This window comes from Centropristis striata, chromosome 17 (assembly GCF_030273125.1).
Source record: "Centropristis striata isolate RG_2023a ecotype Rhode Island chromosome 17, C.striata_1.0, whole genome shotgun sequence".
In the NCBI taxonomy this organism is placed as follows: domain Eukaryota; kingdom Metazoa; phylum Chordata; class Actinopteri; order Perciformes; family Serranidae; genus Centropristis; species Centropristis striata.
Genome location: NC_081533.1, coordinates 3,248,811 through 3,267,989, shown reverse-complemented (window position 1 = coordinate 3,267,989; position 19,179 = coordinate 3,248,811). Strand labels below are relative to the sequence as shown.

The 19,179-nt window shown below is 38.2% G+C and overlaps 1 protein-coding gene across 1 annotated transcript in view; it reads left to right on the top strand.

Moving 5' to 3' along the window:
• The window catches only part of LOC131989529 (uncharacterized), a 218,705-nt gene that overhangs the window by 94,877 nt on the left and 104,649 nt on the right, over positions 1 to 19,179 (top strand). Inside the window, 2 exon segments of the mRNA XM_059354773.1 lie at positions 1,387 to 2,469; positions 17,109 to 17,641. Coding sequence (XP_059210756.1) covers positions 1,387 to 2,469; positions 17,109 to 17,641 — 1,616 coding nt within the window.

The following is a 19,179-nucleotide window of genomic DNA, read 5'->3' as shown; positions in this document are numbered from 1 at the left end:
TTCTTCTTGATGCTGAAACAATCTTTGAGTATTTAGTGTTTCCTGGTTTCATCCTGATGAGACTCTGTTGTTGTTTCACGAGTCCTCAGGAGAATCCTCACAGAGAACAATGAGGCTCACTGCTCCCACAATGCTTTGCACTTTTGCATATTGTCCAGATACCATTCTGGGCTTTTATTTTGAAGGCCTGGCTCATCCTGCCTCTTCTGGTTGCTGGTGTGATTAGAGCAGCAGAGTGGAGAGGGGAGGGGCACACTATATCTAACAGCTGAGAAAGGTCATTTAATGGAGAGCTCACCTCTCAAACTGCTCTTATTTTTTCAAACACGGTGAGTCCTAACTACAAAATATTAGTATCATCTGGAAGAAAAGTCTCTGATGAAGGTTAATGTAAGTTTCATGTCTGTAGTTTAAAAAAAATATGTGAGCAAGGTGGCAGGTTAGAAAACTGTCTTTCTCTGTTTCTTCTAGAAATGTCTGGTCCTAGTTCTCATTAGTTTCTATGGGACAGTTGGTTGGAGTTTCTGTCACATTCAGGCTCACTGAGAGAAATCTGTACGTCCCATTGATTCCAGAGTAGAATGTCTGAGAAGAGAAAACATTTCTCTTCAATCTGCCCTAAAAATATAAAAAATAATGTTTGAATAGTGCTGGGCTATCTGGAAAAAAAATCGTATCACTGTATTATTTTTATTTAGATTCATCTTAATATCAAAATATACCACAATATAAATCATATCACCATTTCATTCAAACTTAGAGCTTCCTTTTTACGCCTAAGTGAGATGTGAAGATATCACAAGCTCAGCTTTGATTGACAAGTATTCAAGTTTTACAGAAGTACACGTTAAATGTGTTGTTCAAGCCCAAATATATAAAATACATTGTTAATGCTAAACTTCGAAAATCTAAAATAGTTTTTCAGGTCAAGGTTCCAAAAAAATAAAGTAGGTATCAATACAAAATAAAATGTATCTCCCTCACTGTTTGCTTTCCTTTGTGTAGAAATTGTTTTATATTGGCTGTTTATTTAAATTTTGGTCCTTTTATGCTCCAATCTGTTATTGCTTTGGTTTGGGCCACCAGCACTTTCTTGTGTTTGGGAAAGTAAAGTCTTGAATTGAGCTTAATAGGATGACACTAATAGTATGATAGTATGATAGGTTATTGGTGCTTTTTGAACATTGAGGGTTATGTTCTACAGACTCTAAATATGATTGATGGTTTTAGATAACTTGCTCTACCATGGCATCTCACTGACCCTCTCTCCTTCTGTCTGTATGTTGCTATAGAAACAGGGAGGAAGAGAGGGACTCAAACATCACCACTGTCAGCTCTGTGACAAATTCTCCACAAGAGCTGGAGGTTTAAAGTGTCATCTACAGGTTCACACTGGAGAGAAACCTTACAGCTGTGACCAATGTGGGAACACTTTCACCAGGGCACAGAGCCTGAGAGAACATCAACGCATTCATACTGGAGAGAAACCGTACAGCTGTGACCAGTGTGGGAACACTTTCACCAGGGCACAGAACCTGAGAGAACATCAACGCATTCATACTGGAGAGAAACCGTACAGCTGTGACCAGTGTGGGAACACTTTCACCGCCGCACAGCACCTGAGAACACATCAACGCACTCATACTGGAGAGAAACCGTATGGCTGCGAGCAATGTGATAAAACCTTTTCGCAATCGAGTAACCTTGATGTTCACCGCCGCATTCATACTGGAGAAAAACCGTACAGCTGTGACCAGTGTGGGAACACTTTCACCACTGCACACCATCTGAAACTGCATCAACGCATTCACACTGGAGAGAAACCGTACAGCTGTGACCAATGTGGGAACACTTTCACCACTGCACGGTCCCTGAGACAGCATCAACACATTCATACTGGTGAGAAACCATACAGCTGTGACCAGTGTGGGAAGACTTTCACCACTGCACGGTCCCTGAGACAGCATCAAAACATTCATACTGGAGAGAAACCATACAGCTGTGCCCAGTGTGATAAAACCTCTTCGCATAGGAGTTCCCTTTATATTCACAGACGCATTCACACTGGAGAGAAACCATACGGCTGTGACCAGTGTGGGAACACTTTCACCACGGCACAGCACCTGAGACTGCATCAACGCATTCACACTGGAGAGAAACCATACAGATGTGACCAGTGTGATAAAACATTTTCGCATAAGGGTACTCTTGATTATCATCGACGTGTTCACTCTGGAGAGAAACCGTACAACTGTGATCAGTGTGAGACCGCTTTCACCACAGCACAGAACCTGAAAACACATCGACGTATTCACACTGGAGAGAAACCATACAGATGTGACCAGTGTCATAAAAGCTTTTCGCAAAGGGGTAATCTAGATGTTCACCGACGCATTCACACTGGAGGGAAACCATACAGCTGTGGCCAATGTGGCCATGCTTTCACTAAAGCAAAGAGCCTGAGACAACATCAATGCAGTCATACTGTAGACAAACCGTCTTTGTGTGATTAATTTAGAAAATGTCTTCTGATAGTAGAGCCCCTAAAGCTCACCAATGCATTCACAGAACGTCTCATTGAGCGTTTTTAGAGCCAAGCTAGTTATTTCTTCATGCCTCCTCTCCATGTACTGTGTTGTTATATTCTGAGCTTCTCTCTAAAACTGAAGACTGACAACAGTAACTGAGTCTGACTGAGGTGGTTTGATCCAGTGAGAAGGAAGAGGAGATGAATAAACAGAGACACAAAAACACTCCAGAGTTCAAACTTAGACTGAACAAACCTTTATTCTTGTGGAATTCTGATAAAATCAAACTATAATTTTAAACATTGATCTGTTGTTACTGTCATTCTCAGCATCAACATGGTCGTTATTATGAATTATCTGACACCAGTAAGATAATAAATAGCATTAAAACCTGCACAGCCTGTAATCGGTGTTGGAATGTAACTCATTACATTTACTCAAGTACTGTACTCAAGCAAAATATTATGGTAGTTGTACTTAAGTTGAATATTTCCATTTCAAATCACTCTATACTTATAATACACTACATTTAACTCACAGCTTTAGCTATTTAACCCGTTGAGATTTAACATGGAATAAAAATGTTTAAATGTATAATTATTGAAGATTCTTACCTGAATCCAGTTTTAAACACCTGAAAAAAATATATTTTTTATTTGGAATTTCATTCTGTGTTATGTTTATTGAGAATTTTTATTTTATTTCAATTTGTTGACTTGTATTTAGTTTCTTTTTTTTTTAAACGTTTCATCTTGCCATATATATTGTTGTGGATAGATTGATTTGATAAACTCTTTAACTATTAAACTCTGTAACTTTTAGTTCCTTTGAGTGAAGTTGTCCACGTCAGCAGTGTTTGCATTACTGCTGGTAATCATGTTTATAGGTCTATAATGATTGCTATTCTTGTCTGATTTGTATACTCATCATAATCTTTGTATTTTTTTCTATATATTATCTTGTATTAAAATTACTCAAAGAAAAGCAGGTTTTAAATATTTTTTATTTCTCACGAAGGAATCATTCGTTAATTTCCTCAATAAATTAGTAGATAACAGCATATTCTGTTGTTAAAATGAGCCCTATGCTGACAACAGTAAAATGCTGCTGACATGAAGCAGCTCCTTCGTCTTGAGGTATGTGTCTTTGGTAATATTTCTTGATATTAACATCAGTGTAAGAAAATAAGCTCAACTCTGCATTTTCATTGACAAATCCAGCGAACACCTCAGATATTATGAGCCGACTGATATGAAGTGATAATCAAGCCAGTTAAAGAATTAAAATTAAAACTTGGCTTTGTTGAGAGAGTTTTGCCCATATTAAGTTGATGTTATGAGATAAAAAAGTCAAAAATTATGAGATAAAACGTTGAAATAAAAGGAACCTTAATTTCGACTTTTTATGTCATAATTTTGACTTTTTATCTAATAATTATGACATTTAATACCATAATTATTACTTTTTATCTCACATTTTAGAGTTTGTATATCATAAATATGATATTCTATCTCATAATAATGACATTTTATCTCATAATGATTATGATATATATTGTGATATGATATATACTATTTATTCTGTCTTCTATATCTTTGTATCTGTCTCTGAGCTGCTGTGACAACTAAATTCCCCCACTGCGGGATAAATAAAGTCTAAACTTATCTTTTTTTTAAATCACATGAATACTTTTATTGTTCTTTACAGAACCTGTAGAGCTGTATGTGTGTATGTCCATAATTATATTATAATATATTCTGTTGTTAATATGCTGACAACAGTAAAATGCTGCTCATATGAAGCAGCTCCTTTGTCTGGTGAAACCTTGAAAATTGATAATCTGTCACCAACAGAAAAAACCTCACCATTTTTCTGCGCAGATCGTTGATGGGGAATGAAAAGCAGGAGGCCGTCCAAGTTCTCAGTTTAACATAGTTTTATTACAATACGTCAAAAAATGTGCACTTTACAGAGAATCTCCGGGTTCAAAAACTCATGTCCCTGAATACAAACAGACGAGTTTCAGTTTGTGAAGTCTGAACCACGACTCTCTCCCTGGAACCCATTAAAATACTAACATTTGTTTACAAAACATGCTGGTCGATTTCCTCCAGGAAGTCCCGCCCTCTTGATCGCTGATTCGCCAGTTTTAATTAATACAACGGTACGTCATGCCACCTGGTTGCTTGCTGCCCCGGACAAGGCCATCCTGACCTGGCCTCTTCTCCAGAACATTCAACAAAAACATTCTGTCTTGTTATGTATAACAAAGATATTATGTCCTACAGAGCCAAAGGATTTTCACTGTCTCACATAGATTCTAAAAGTCTAAAAAATATGAAACAGACAATGAAATATATGTAAACAAAGTTTCTAAACCAACATTAACACACAAACATAATAATTGTATCAAAATCATATTGCCTGATTTAATATAAATGCACAGAGATATTTATTACTGTTAAAATAATTGATTATTTTCTATATTGGTATGTGATTTTATGCTTTATTTCTCTGTTCTCTGTCTCTGTTCTCTGTTCTGACGCAGGTCACTATCAAAGGTCAAACCTTGACTGTAATAAATATCTCTATGCATTTATATTAAGTCAGACAATATGATTTGATACATTGATTGTGTTTGTGTGTTAATGTGATGTAGAAAACTATGATTACTTTAATTACATATTTTCCATTTGCTTAAACTGATTAAGATTCTATAACTCACAAAGAATGACATCCAGATATATTGATGCATAGTTTTTACTGTGTGTGTATGTGCATTTGTGAGTGTGTATGTGTGTATGTGTGTCTGAAGGCCAAATGAAAATCCCGTGTGAAAATGTCTGTAAGTCATAACAAGGAAAAATGTTTGTGCTAACAAGTTTGTTAGTAGATCAGGGCAAGGCCTGGTTTCGGCAGCAAGCAACCAGGTGGCATGACGTGCCGTTGTATGCATTAAAACTGGCGAATCAGCGATCAAGGAGGCGGGACTTCCTGGAAGAAATCAACCAGCATGTTTTGTAAACAATTGTAAGGTTATTTTAATGGGTTCCAGGGAGGGAGTCGTGGTTCAGACTTCACGAACTGAAAACACGTCTGTTTGTATTCAGGGACACGAGTTAAGGTTGAACCCGGAGATCTCTGTAAAGTGCACATTTTTTGACGTATTGTAATAAAACTTTTGTTAAACTGAGAAACTTGGACGTTCTCCAGCTCTTCATTTCCCCATCAAAGAATGCACAGAAAAATGGTGAGGTTTTTTCTGTTGGTGACAGATTTTTTCTGTCGGTGACAGATTATCAATTTTCAAGGTTTCCTCATGCAATTTTTCTAACAAATGGTGACCCTGACGTGATGGGGAGTGGAAGCTGGAGGACGTGAGTATTAAAATTAATTTTTTATATATGCTTGATCTGAAATTTAACCTGTAATTCTCTTTGGAAATAGATAACAGCCTGAATTATTGCTGATACCACTGACATCCAGACTTTGTTGACAACAGCAGGGTACCCTAAAAAAGGAAGGTGAGCACAAACCTTTTTAATAAAATCTGTGCAAATTGGCCTAATTGCAAAATTGAGTTGTTGTCAATAGAAAACAGATGTCATAGTTAGAAATACAATACGTCAAGAAGATTTATTGACTTATAAAAAAATCAAAATAATAAAAAAATAAATAAAACAAATAAAAACATTTATTTTAATTAAAAAATTTAAATAAAATAAAATAAAAATAGAAGAAAGAGGGGACATACGACTGTCCAGCTCGAAGACAGGGGATAACGGTCCCGCTGTAAGGCCTATTGATGTAAAGGAAGACTGGACGTGTCTTGCCGAAAACAGGAATCCGACGTTTGGAGTTCGCTGTATAAATTGCAGAAAAGGTGGATTACGTGATTTTAATCCAGCCTGAAGACAGAGAATAAGGTTCTCTGTGTTGATTAAAGGGGGATTTTCTTTTTAGAAAATCCGGCCAAAAATCAGGAGGCAAAGTGTCTCGCTGTATTTCTCCAATCAAATATTCCAATCAAAATGTTTTAATTAAGACTGTTCTAATCAAGAAGTTTTAATAACATGTGTGTTTATATAATAATCAATCAGAGTGATTAATGAAGGGTTGAAATGTATGGGCTGGGTCTTTTCTCATAGATTGAATTTAAAGATTACACGTCTTGTGTGTCTACTCTGAGAATTGTCTGTTGGTATTGTGGGAGGTTTGTTTTAATAATTGATGACTCTGTCAAGATTGTATTTAAAACTGTGTGCGAACTGAGTTAACTCCAAGTGTCTGAGCGCAACATTTCTTTTAAATGTTGTAGAAGCTTCTCAGTCTGGTTCATAACACGGGGCAATGCGTCCAATACAATCTGTGACTCAGCAGCATGTGTGGCAAAGTAATTTATCTGAACATATATATCATAGAAAAAGGTTCTGCATCTCATTCAGTGGAGTAAAAATTTGGAATGGGATGTCTGAAGAATTAAAACAATGTTCAAACATTAAACACTTCAAAGTCAAATTTAAAGAGCATGTCTTTACACAATGTAGGGATGAAAACAGGTGTGTGAGATGAAAAGTAGGTGCTGCATGGGTGTGAGTGTGCTTGTGTGTGTGGGGGATGGTAGCAGGTGGTGTAGGTTAATAATGGTGATAATACGTTTAAATACTACATTACTATGTTTTATACATATAAAAATATAGTTGGAAGTATCCACACACTGGTCAAGGCCAGTCACTACCCTGCTTGTACTCAAAATTTGGATATTTTTCTTTTAAAAAATATACTAAGTCTTACTTTAAATTCCTTTAGCTGGAGATACATCTTTAAATTTTAATGTTAGTACAAATTTTAATGCAGTACTTGTACATTTTTTATTTTTGTTTGTTTGTTTGTTTGGTTTCTCCATTTAAATAAGGGTATGAATAATCCTTATACCACTGCTAAAAGTTTAAAAGACTGTTTCTGTCTTGACCTTCCCCCAGAAGTTGTTTTGAGCATGTCTGTGTGAGTGAAACGTTTTTGAGCGTGTCTGAGTGTGTGATTTCTGTAATGAATGTTGAAAGAGGGTGATAAGTTTTCACTACATATTTAAAAAGTACTATTCCAGATCTGTAATAAGTACAAAATAATTGGGACACCTGCACAGTCTAATGAAATATTCATGTCCAGTAAAACAGCTTTGCCAGTTTCTATTTTGGTTAAAATTTTACCTGCTCAGTTTTTATTGTATTTTATTTTTACAAAGTCAAAGGTGATTAATTGACTTGTTCTGTAGTCACTTTGTTTTACTTAATATATTTGATAAATGTATTCAATATAAATGTGTCCTTGATTTTGAGGCAGTTGTTTAAGTAACTTTAAATATAAAAATGTTTGAGAAGTATTCTACTTATTTTGATCATATTAAATATAATCTTTATGTGTATGTAATTCTAAATCAAGAGAATTTTGTCTGTTTCTAATTGACAGGCACTTCCTTGCGTGCAATCTGTTGCCTCATTTTTTATTCAGTAGCTATTGTTTTTTGTTTTTACAGTGTACAGATATATAAAGTGTTCTTACATTTTTGAGTAAAATGATGTTCTTGTTTATGAAAAAACAAATAGACTTTACTTAATTTGGTTAAATAAATATAATTTAAAACTTGGATGGAATTAAGTAAATGTTACTTAATATCTTCAGAACTGTTATGTTTTATGGAATGAAAAATTTACTTGATACTTGCAAGTGAGTGTTACTTGATATTGCAGCATTACATTTTACTGAAATCATTTGTGTGCAAATACTGACAATATATTTTTTAAGTAAATCTTTTGAGTTATTTTCAGTGTGGAAAGAAAAAGAGAAGCAGGCAGAGAGACAGAGGCTCCAAGGTTGCCTGGTGTTGTTCTCTCCTTCAGGCCTGATTGTTTTGTTTATGGAGACATAACATTTTTCTTTTCAAATTAACAGTTACACTCACTTACCTATTCTGACTTTTATCTTTGGTTTATGTTTTTTTGTTTTCCTTTATGAGTTGTGTTTTGGGTGGAGGAGTTTTTTTCCTGCTCTGTGTGGAAGCGTAGTATAATTGTAATTTACTGGTGTGCAGAATGTTACTGTAATGTAAACAAATGTTCCCCTGTGAGGCCAAGTGGCGTTACCCCTTTGGGTTTCGTCTTATTTTTTGTTTTACTAGTGCTGTGGGGGCTCTGGTTAGAGCATTTGTCTCGGGAGCACATCATGGTCAAGGGGAAGTGGCCAGTTCTGGTTGCTTCACCTCGCCATGAGTTTCAGTGTTTAAATACCCACCGCTGGTCATCCACATGAAGACTAGGGTTGAGATTAGCTAGTTAGTAATGGTCAGGTAGTCAGCTAGAGGGGAGCATTGTTTACTGTCTAGGCCATAGTGTTTGGCTGGTTGTGTATTGATTTTTTGCACACACCCAAGTATGACAAGTGTTGATGAGTTATTTTTTATATTTTTATTTTTTATTTCTCCTTTCAGTGGAGCTTATTGGCTTTCTGCACAAAAGAGCAGCTGTTAAAAATAGCATAACATTTTGGCCTTGACGTTGGTGACAAAATTATAAAAGACAGAGTGAAACTTGTCTTGAAGGCCAGTTAAAAAAAAAAAATTAAAAAATTAAAAAATAAAAGAGGGGGGATTTATCAGAAGTCCCGTCAGCATATTTAAATTTTGTCCATTCATTATATTGCAAATATATATTTATATAGCAAATTGCAGCCGTTTTAAATGCAGTCTGTTTTTACCCCATTGGTCAAAGTTATTTGATAATAGATTTTTGAAAAGGCTAAAAGCATTTTTTTTTTTTTTTTGATGTTTGAACTCACAATCTGCCTGAATTTATATTCTTGCCCCAACATTTCTTGCAATTTATTCTCCGATACTGATTCAGTTATCAGTGTACTGAGATATTTTGTGTTACATTTTGGTTTCATTTCCACTGAGTGTGCTTCACTATTCTACAGTAAATGTTTTAAAGGACCAGCCACTGTGGGTGAAAGGGGGGTGCCCCTGGATTTACCACAGTTGGATCATGTGTCCTTTTGCTGTACATTAACTGCACTGGAAGCCTCCTGTCCACACAGGTCCAGGAGACATGACAGCTCCAGACAGAGAAAAGCTCGGGTAAGAGTGTAAGACTCTCTGAGTGTGTGTGGCTGAAGGTCATCAACAGGAAGTGGACAGAACCACGTTGGGCAAGTCCATATCAGTGCTTCCTGTTGTGTCACCTGGAGCCGAGGGGGAGAGTGGACGGTGGTAATATTACTATATTATGTACAGAAATTGACATATTGATGACACAAGCATAGTGGTGTTGTGTGTTGTGTGTATTTCTCATATCTGTTCTGTCTGTGTTTTGCATCTCCATGGTCATCGAAGGTAAAACCCTTTCCCCATATCAAATGACATTAATCCACTCTGAAATGCTTTGCTGCTCACTGATATTGCTACTATTCATAATTTTGTTTGAGTTGGCCTAATGAATGTTAGGCCAAAAGAGGGAATTGTTAAAATAATTGATTATTTTCTATATTGGTAAATGGTTTTATGCTTTATTTCTGCTTCTGTGGTTTGTCTCTGTTCTCTGTGAGTGACGCAGGTCACTATCAAAGGTCAAACCTTGACTGTAATAAATATCTCTATGCATTTATATTAAGTCAGACAATATGATTTGATACATTGATTGTGTTTGTGTGTTAATATTGATGTAGAAAACTATGATTACTTTAATTACATATTTTCCATTTGCTTAAACTGATTGAGATTCTATAACTCACAAAGAATGACATCCAGATATATTGATGCATAGTTTTTGCTGTGTGTGTATGTGCATTTGTGAGTGTGTATGTGTGTATGTGTGTCTGGAGAGGGGAGACCACAGAAGGCCGAATGAAAATCCTGTGAGAGAATGTCTGTAAGTCATAACAAGGAAAAATGTTTGTGCTAACAAGTTTGTTAGTAGGCCAAGGCAAGGCCTGGTTTCGTCAGTAAGCAACCAGGTGGCATGACGTGCCGTTGTATTAATTAAAACTGGCGAATCAGCGATCAAGAGGGCGGGACTTCCTGGAGGAAATCGACCAGCATGTTTTGTAAACAAATGTTAGTATTTTAATGGGTTCCAGGGAGGGAGTCGGGGTTCAGACTTCACGAACTGAAACACGTCTGTTTGTATTCAGGGACATGAGTTAAGGTTGAACCCAGAGATCTCTGTAAAGTGCACATTTTTTGACGTATTGTAATAAAACTTTTGTTAAACTGAGAAACTTGGACGTTCTCCAGCTCTTCATTTCCCCATCAAAGAATGCACAGAAAAATGGTGAGGTTTTTTCTGTTGGTGACAGATTTTTTCTGTCGGTGACAGATTATCAATTTTCAAGGTTTCCTCATGCAATTTTTCTAACAATAGTAATAGTAAGTAAAGATAGTAAGTAAAGACAAGTTCAGTTTAAAACGATAATGAGAAAAAAATGCAGAAAAACTAGGACATCACAGCCAAAAGAACATATAATAGAAATAGTTTGCTCTGATTGGATGCACAGCGTTTCATGGCTCAGCCAATAGGAGTCAGCGGGGGGCAGGGCATGTAGTCCCAGTGGAGACCAGGAGCAGGAGCAGAACAGAGCAGAATGAAGGAGGAGAAGCAGCACATGGAGGTCCCCAGTAGACCAGCAGGCTCCAGTCTTCATCTTGAAGTGAGTCCAACTGATTTAATACTTTTTATTTTCTTTCAGCTCCAAAGTAGCAGATTGCATTCAGAGGAGGTTTTTAAAAAGTCAAGCAGCTGTGTGTCTTTGTTCCAGAGTGGAGGGAGTCATGATCAGGTTTCTTTGACTGGTCCGGTTCAGTGGGAGTAGATTGGGGGGGAGGGGGGTCAGGTCAGGCTGAAAGAGGCTAAGGAGACCCCACACCTCCCCCACCAGCTTCTGCCTCCATCTCCCCCTTCCATCCTCTGTGAGATAAATTCCTTTTTCCCACATGTTGAATAGTGCTTGTTATAAAAGATTCTCCATTTTCACCCCTCCCCCCACTGACCCCTGCCTCTTTCACCCCCACACCTCCCCCACCAGTTGTCAAAGATACCACCATAAACAATGTGCCCCCCTCCCCACACCAGCCCAGAAAAGCAGCCAGCCCAGACGGAGCCAGTCCAGGAATGTGTGAGGCCTGTGCTGTCCAAATGCAGAATACTGAATTTAGCTACTGAATTTCTTCAGTATTTGTCTATGTATGTATAATAATATTGATAATAATAATAATAACTTTATTTAAACTGCATCTTTCAACGTAGGGTTTATAAAGAGCTCTGGCAGACAAAGCAAAGAAAGAGCAGAAGGCAAATAACAACAAAAGGCAAAACAGAGAACAAGAACCAGAGAGCATCAGGATGATTTATTTTTATTTATTTATTTTTTATTTAACCTTTATTTAACCAGGAAAGTCTTATTGAGATTAACAATCTCTTTTACAAAAGAGTCCTGGCCAAGACAGGCAGCAGCACAGTTAGTTACAGACAATCATTTAAAAACAACAGAGAACATAAAAATAGAGTCACAGTCAGAACATCATCAAACAAAGCATGTACAGACAGAAGAGCCAGCTTCAACATCATGAAGTAAGGACTTAAACATGTTTAGAGAAACCAGCTCCTTCAGTTTTAGCGCATTTTGCAGCTGGTTCCATGAAAAAGGAGCAGCATAACTAAATGCCCTTTTCCCCAGTTCAGAACGGACTCTAGGCACAGTCAGTAAAAACAAGTCCTCAGAGCGGAGCTGATACTTTCCTGTGCTTTTCTGAATTACATACTTCTGCAGGTATGTAGGAAGAACACCGAGGATGGTTTTATAAATAAGGATATGCCAATGATGGAGTCTGCGGGTGGACAGGGCAGACCATCCAACACGAGCATACAAAGTGCAGTGGTGCGTGAGGGTTTTAAAATTAGTAACAAATCTCAGTGCTCCATGGTAGACCGTGTCCAAAGATTGTAGGCATTTTGAAGATGCATTCATATATAAAACATCACCATAATCCAACACAGACAAAAAGGTTGCAGCAACAAGTCTTTTTTTAGCTTCAAAAGAAAAACAAGATTTGTTTCTAAAGTAAAAACCTAATTTTATCTTTAGTTTTTTCAAAAGCTGCTGGATATGAGGTTTAAAAGAGAGAGCATCATCAATTATAATTCCCAGATATTTATATTGAGACACAGATTCAATGACAGAGCCCTGCAAAGTGGTGATAGGAAGGAGGTCCGAGGGCTTTGATTTAGCTTTTGTGAACAGCATGAGCTTTGTCTTTTCAGCATTTAAAACAAGTTTTAAATCACACAGGCTACGTTGCACAGTGTTAAAAGCAATTTGGAGCTGACTGAGAGCCTGATTTGGGGTAGTCGCAGAGCAATATATCACAGTGTCATCGGCATAAAAGTGAAAATTTGTGTTTGGGGCTTTACAATCCAGACAATTTATGTAATTAGTAAATAATAAAGGTCCTAGAACCGATCCCTGTGGCACACCCTTGGATACATTAAGAAAGCTAGAAGTAATACCTTCTGCTCGCACACACTGAGATCTATCTGATAGATAGTTTTTAAACCAACCGACAGCTTGATCAGACAAACCGATGCTGCAGAGTCTTTCTAATAATAAGGCATGATCCACAGTATCGAAAGCCTTTGATAGGTCAATAAAAAGGGCTGCACAATGGTGCTTGTGGTCTAAAAATTCAATAAAATCATTTACCACTTTTAAAGCAGCTGTTGATGTACTATATTGTTTCCTAAAACCAGATTGAAATTCAGATAAAATACTGTTTGTTGATAAAAACTCCTTCAGTTGTTGGCTTACAATGGATTCCAATATCTTATTCAGAACAGACAGTTTGGAAATGGGCCTATAGTTGTTTAGCACAGTGGGGTCCCCCCCTTTTAACAGTGGGAGAACAAAGGCAGACTTCCAAATAAGGGGAATTTCGTTTGTCTCCAGGGATAAATTAAAAAGATAAGTTAAAGGTGGTGCAATAAAATCAGCAGCTAACTTTAGAAAGTAGGGTTCAAGATGGTCTGGACCTGCTGATTTTTTTGTGTCTAAACATTTCAGAGCCTTATGCACCTCTGAGTGTGTAACAGCGCCAAAAGTAAAAGCTTGTCCCTCAAAAAGACAACTACAAACTGAGCAAGCAGAGGAGCCTTGAGCTGTGTTTTGAGAGTTAAAAAGTGAACCAGCTGCAATAAAATGCTCATTAAAACAGCAAAGCATGTCAGCCTTTTCATAAATTTGGGTAGAGTCTTTGACAATGCATGGAGGTAGCTCAATACCATTTTTATTTCCAGTTATTGATTTAATGGTTTTCCAGAATTTCAACGGATTGTTTAGGTTATTAGAAGTTTCAGTGAGGAAATGATCAGCTTTGGCTTTTCTAGTTGCTACTGTGCTTGCATTTCGCAGCTGCCTGAAGAGCAACCAGTCTGATCCAAGACCAGTACTCCTGGCCTTAGACCATGCCACATTGCGCTCATGGAGTAAATTGGATAACTCTGGCGTGAACCATGCATTATCCCTGCCCTTTATTCTGTACTTCCTAAAAGGAGCGTGCTTATTAACAATTTCAATAAAACCATCATAAAAGAATTTCCAGGCATTTTCAACATCAGAAATGACATTAATTTTCTCCCAGTCAAATAGAAACAGGTCATGAAAAAATGCTTGCTCCACAAAATGCTTCCTGTCCCGCTTTATGATGACACGCGGTTTAGTTTTTGGAACTTTTGTGTTTCTTACAGTTGCAATGACACAGTGGTCACTGATGTCATTGGCAAAAACAGAAGCAGCAGAATATTTATGAGGAACATTGGTTAAAATAAGATCAATTAAAGAGGATTTTTCCGGACATTTCATATTAGGTCTAGTAGGGCTGTCAACAATCTGAAATAAATTAAACGAATCACAAAAAGCTTTAAAATCGTCTGATGCTGGTAGCAGCCAGTTCCAGTTTAGGTCACCAATAAGGACAATTTCATTGAACTTCAACCCAGATAAAAGTTCCATTAACGATGGTAAGGTGCAGCTGATAGCTGAAGGTGGCCTATAGCAGCCGACGACAGTGATGTGGAGAGTTTTTGAGATTTCCATGTCAAGAGCCAGAAGTTCAAATTGCTTACTCACTGATGTAGAGAAACGGATGTTCACATGAAACTTAGATTTGACATAGATTGCAACCCCTCCACCCTTTTTGGGTCTGTCAGTCCTATACACATTATAGCCGTCAATGTTGATATCCTTGTTTGAAACTGCTTTGTTTAGCCAAGTTTCAGATATGACAATGACATCAGCATCAGTTGTATGAGCCCAGATACGAATCATATCCATCTTTGCAATCATACTGCGCACATTTAAATGGATGAAACCAAGTCCAGACCTTGTTTTAAATTCAGCAGGGGTGTTACAAATAACAGCAGACTCAGTAGAGCCTGGGCCTGGGTTAGGTTGAACATTCCCTGAAATCAGCAGCAACAGAACAATTACACACCTATAATCAGACCTTATAGATTTGTTTAAAGGATCCTTTTTAATCTTTACAAATATAAAAAAGTCACGAAGGCAACTTGAAGGAATAGTAAAGTTGTCTTGTAAAGCCATCAGGCTGACCAGACGGGTCAGGTCCATAGATGCAGGGGGCAGAAGAGTCATAGGTGACAAACTGCCCAGTGGACTGCCAGCAGCGCTGGTCCCCCGGCATGGTAAAACCGGAGTAGAATTTACTGGACGGGAGTTTTTGGTCCCGTGGGGGTTTTCCCCGGTGCCGCTCCAAATTAATAGGAAAAAGGCAGCCACGAGCAGCGACATTGTATGTTGAGATCCCAAAAACACGAGGAGAAAAGCAGCCAAAACTATTTCGCCTCAATACGACCGACGCCACACATTAGTGCAGGGAGAGTCCTCAGGAATCCGTTCCGTGGTTTCCCGACCACCCGATCAACTGAGGGCAAAACGTGTCGTGTCGTCAGATGTAAACAGGAAATCAATCCGGTACATCGCTCCAAACAAAGTTAATAAACTGGACCAGCGGGGATCCCAAACACAGCCGAAGCCAGCCCCGGACAGCAGCAAAAAGCAGCAGGACCATGCACTACCCTTTAGATAGATCAACGGCGTGTCCTCTCAGCTCCGCGAGGCGACAGGCTCCGATAGTCCAAGGAGAGGTGATCCAGGTCGTCCCGAGATAACGTGGAAGTAAGCGACTACTTCACTTTTAAAAAAGTCATGAATGGAAACATGTTTGAATGATAATGTTCGCAGATGACTTACATAAAAAACATTCAGTCACTCAATCATATTAGTAAAACAAACAGACACAGTCAGAGACAAAAGTAGACGTGTGCTGCCATCTTGGACGATGTTGTGTGTGATTTGATGGAGGAAAGAATACAGACCTTTCTTGGGGGGTTTGTTTTTCTTAATTAAGGCTCATTTTGAATTCTGCTGCTCTTTGTTGTTGTTTTGAACATTAATGATGGTAACTGGTAGTTTTAAGCATTGTTAGAATAATCTGTTATTCTGTCTCTTATTCTGTCACTGTTGTCTGTCTCTGTGTGACAAATGTCACTACCTATGCATGCATAATTCACTATGTGTGTGTGTGTGTGTGTCCTCTCTGTGCATGCAATATGCTTTGATACAAGGATCATGTGCTAATATTGTTTTTAAACTGTGATTAAACTAAATACATTTACTGCATCTGCTTAAACTTCCTCTGTCCTACTTAGAGTAAGATTCCATAATCACAAAAATATATGTTTTTTGTTTTATATTTTACATGGATATTGCAAATTCTGTGTCTCCAATAATATCTCTGCAAGTCATATCTAGGCAGGAGGTTGTGTGAAAGTTTTGTTAATAGGTCAGGTCACGGACATGATGCTCTGAAGCAGAAAGATAACTGTCTTCTCTGCTTGGTGACATGACATGTCCACGTAAGCAATAAACTGACAAATCAGCGGATCGAGGAGGTGACTTCTGGAGAGTTCTACCTACATTTTTTAGGATATAAAAAAGGTTAAAGGGAAAGTAGCTTGGTCCAGACCTCATGAACTGACCAGCCTAATGTGATGTCAGGGACGTGTAGATTGAACCCAGAGACTCTGTAACTGCACATTTCTTGACGTATTGTAATAAAATGAAGTAAAACTGAGGACTCGGGTGTCTCCTGCTCATCCTTCCCCATCAAACGATCGGGGCAGAGAAATAGGTGAGGATTTCGTGTTGGAGTCAGATAATTTAATTTTAAAAGTTTCCTCAATGCATTTCTCAACAGCACAATTACCTCATCAAAAGTTGTGTTTCATCTCCAGAAGTGAGAAAGAGAAAAATGATGGCCAATACTTATGGGTTATGTTGTACAGACGTGCTCTAAGTATTATTTTTGGTTTTGGATTGCTTACTCCACCATGGCATCTCACCACCGTGTCTCTCTTTCTGTCTGTCTGTTGAAACAGGAAGAAACAGAGGAACTCAGACGTCGCCACTGTTTTCTCTGTGACAAAACCTACAAAACAGCTGCATATTTAAAGGTACATTTCCGCATCCATACTGGAGAGAGACCTTACAGCTGTGACCAATGTGGCAAAACTTTCAATGAGATGCAGAACCTGAGAATGCATCAACGCATCCATACTGGAGAGAAACCTTACAGCTGTGACCAATGTGGCAACACTTTCAGTCAAATACGAAACCTGAGAATGCACCAACGCATCCATACTGGAGAGAAACCTTACAGCTGTGACCAATGCAACAAGTCCTTTGCTCAAAAGAGTGCCTGGAGGACCCACACAAATGGTCATACTGGAGAGAAACCATACAGCTGTGACAAATGTAACAAGTCCTTTGCTGCACAGAGTTCCTTGAGGGTCCACAAGCATGTTCATACTGGAGAGAAACCATACAGCTGTGACCAATGTAACAAGTCCTTTGCTCAACCGGGTCATCTTGAAGTCCACCGACGCATTCACACTGGAGAGAAGCCATACCCTTGTGACCAATGTGGGAAAACCTTTACTCAGAGTTCTCACCTTAAAACTCACCAACGGGTTCACACTGGAGAAACCCTAGTGGTGTGACTAAGGCAGGGAAACTTTCTCTGTGTGCTAGTTTATTTTAGAAAAATAAAAAGTTGTTAGAGCATTATTAGTAGCCTTTTTCTTTTTAATATCCACATCATAAGATTGTTTTAAGCCTTCAATAAAAATAGATTGCTCATTGTGCAGTCGGATTAAAGTTCCCCTCCTCATCACTGCAGTTGAACATTTGACATACTTTCATCACAGCACAATAACAACATTCTGATGTTTAGCAGATATATGGATTACCATTTTACCATCTTACTTTAGCATGTTAATATGTGCTAATTAGGGCTAAACACAGAATACAGCTGTGAGGAAAAGAAAGGTGAAAAGTATGTAAGTAGAGAGAATATTTTTTACGCAGTGTTACGTCCTTGGGGTACGTTGTGTGTGTTTTGCTCTGTTTGTGCCTCAGGACCGCAGCATACGTCAATGGCTCCGTCAGAGGGAATCCCCGCTGGGTAACGCCTCCTCCAAATGCCGGCAGCAGGTCGCAGTGTTCCCCTGGCTCCGCCCTCTTCCGCTCTATTGGTCTGGCGTCCAATCACCTGCCGCACCTGCCTACAGCTCAGCCTTAAGAGCAGTTCGTGCGGCTGTGGACGCCCCTTCTTTGTCTTTGTATGGCCTTGTGTTAAGTGTCTCTCGTTGTAAAAGGCATTTGAGAGCCAGTGTGTGTATAGAAATCGAGGCACTCGAATTGTTACTGTTTATTGGGCATTAGGTTTAGTTTTTCTTTTCCACATTTCTTCGCACCACACTTAGATTATTCCATTTGTTAGGCTCACTAGTTTATGGGTGGTTGCACTTATGTACTTTTGTTCGTGTAGAAATCAGCGTAGATAGCCAGAGTTCTTTTGTTTATTGTGTTTTTGAACAGTTTGTTTGTTTTATGAGTTGGCGCCACCCACCGCCCTTTGTTCATTGCCTCACTTAGTATCACTTTATTAGCCTGAAGAAGGTTCTCCTTTTGTTACTTTTTGTTAATTTTGCTGTTAATCAATAAATATCTGTATTTGCCTGAGTACACCGGCGTCGTGTTACATTCCCTTTACCCTAGACTCATACTGGTGTAACACGCAGCAACACAAAATACTACATATGAATATTGAACACTACTGACATTAAAACAACTCTGGAGTTTGTCATTACAGGTGACTAGATCAGAGTTGGACTGCTGTCTGTATGAAATGAACATGCAGTAGAAGAAAATGACCACTAGGCGTCTTCACTGTCTCACATTTGAGGAGGACTCAGAATAAATCCACATGTGGATGTAAGAGCTCCATGGGGCTAAAAAATGCATTATGCATACTTTCTAAATTTCAGAATTCTTTTTTTTTTTTTCATTTTATGAAGCCTTCTCATTGCCCTGCTGAGCTGTGAACAATAGAATAATCAGTGTTGGGGAGCAGTCAACTGTAATCAAACTACTAGTTTTTTTGTTTTATTTTTAATATTTGGACATCCCATGATGTGGTGTTTTTCTGACATTTCTGTACAAACTACACTCTAATATGTATCAAAAG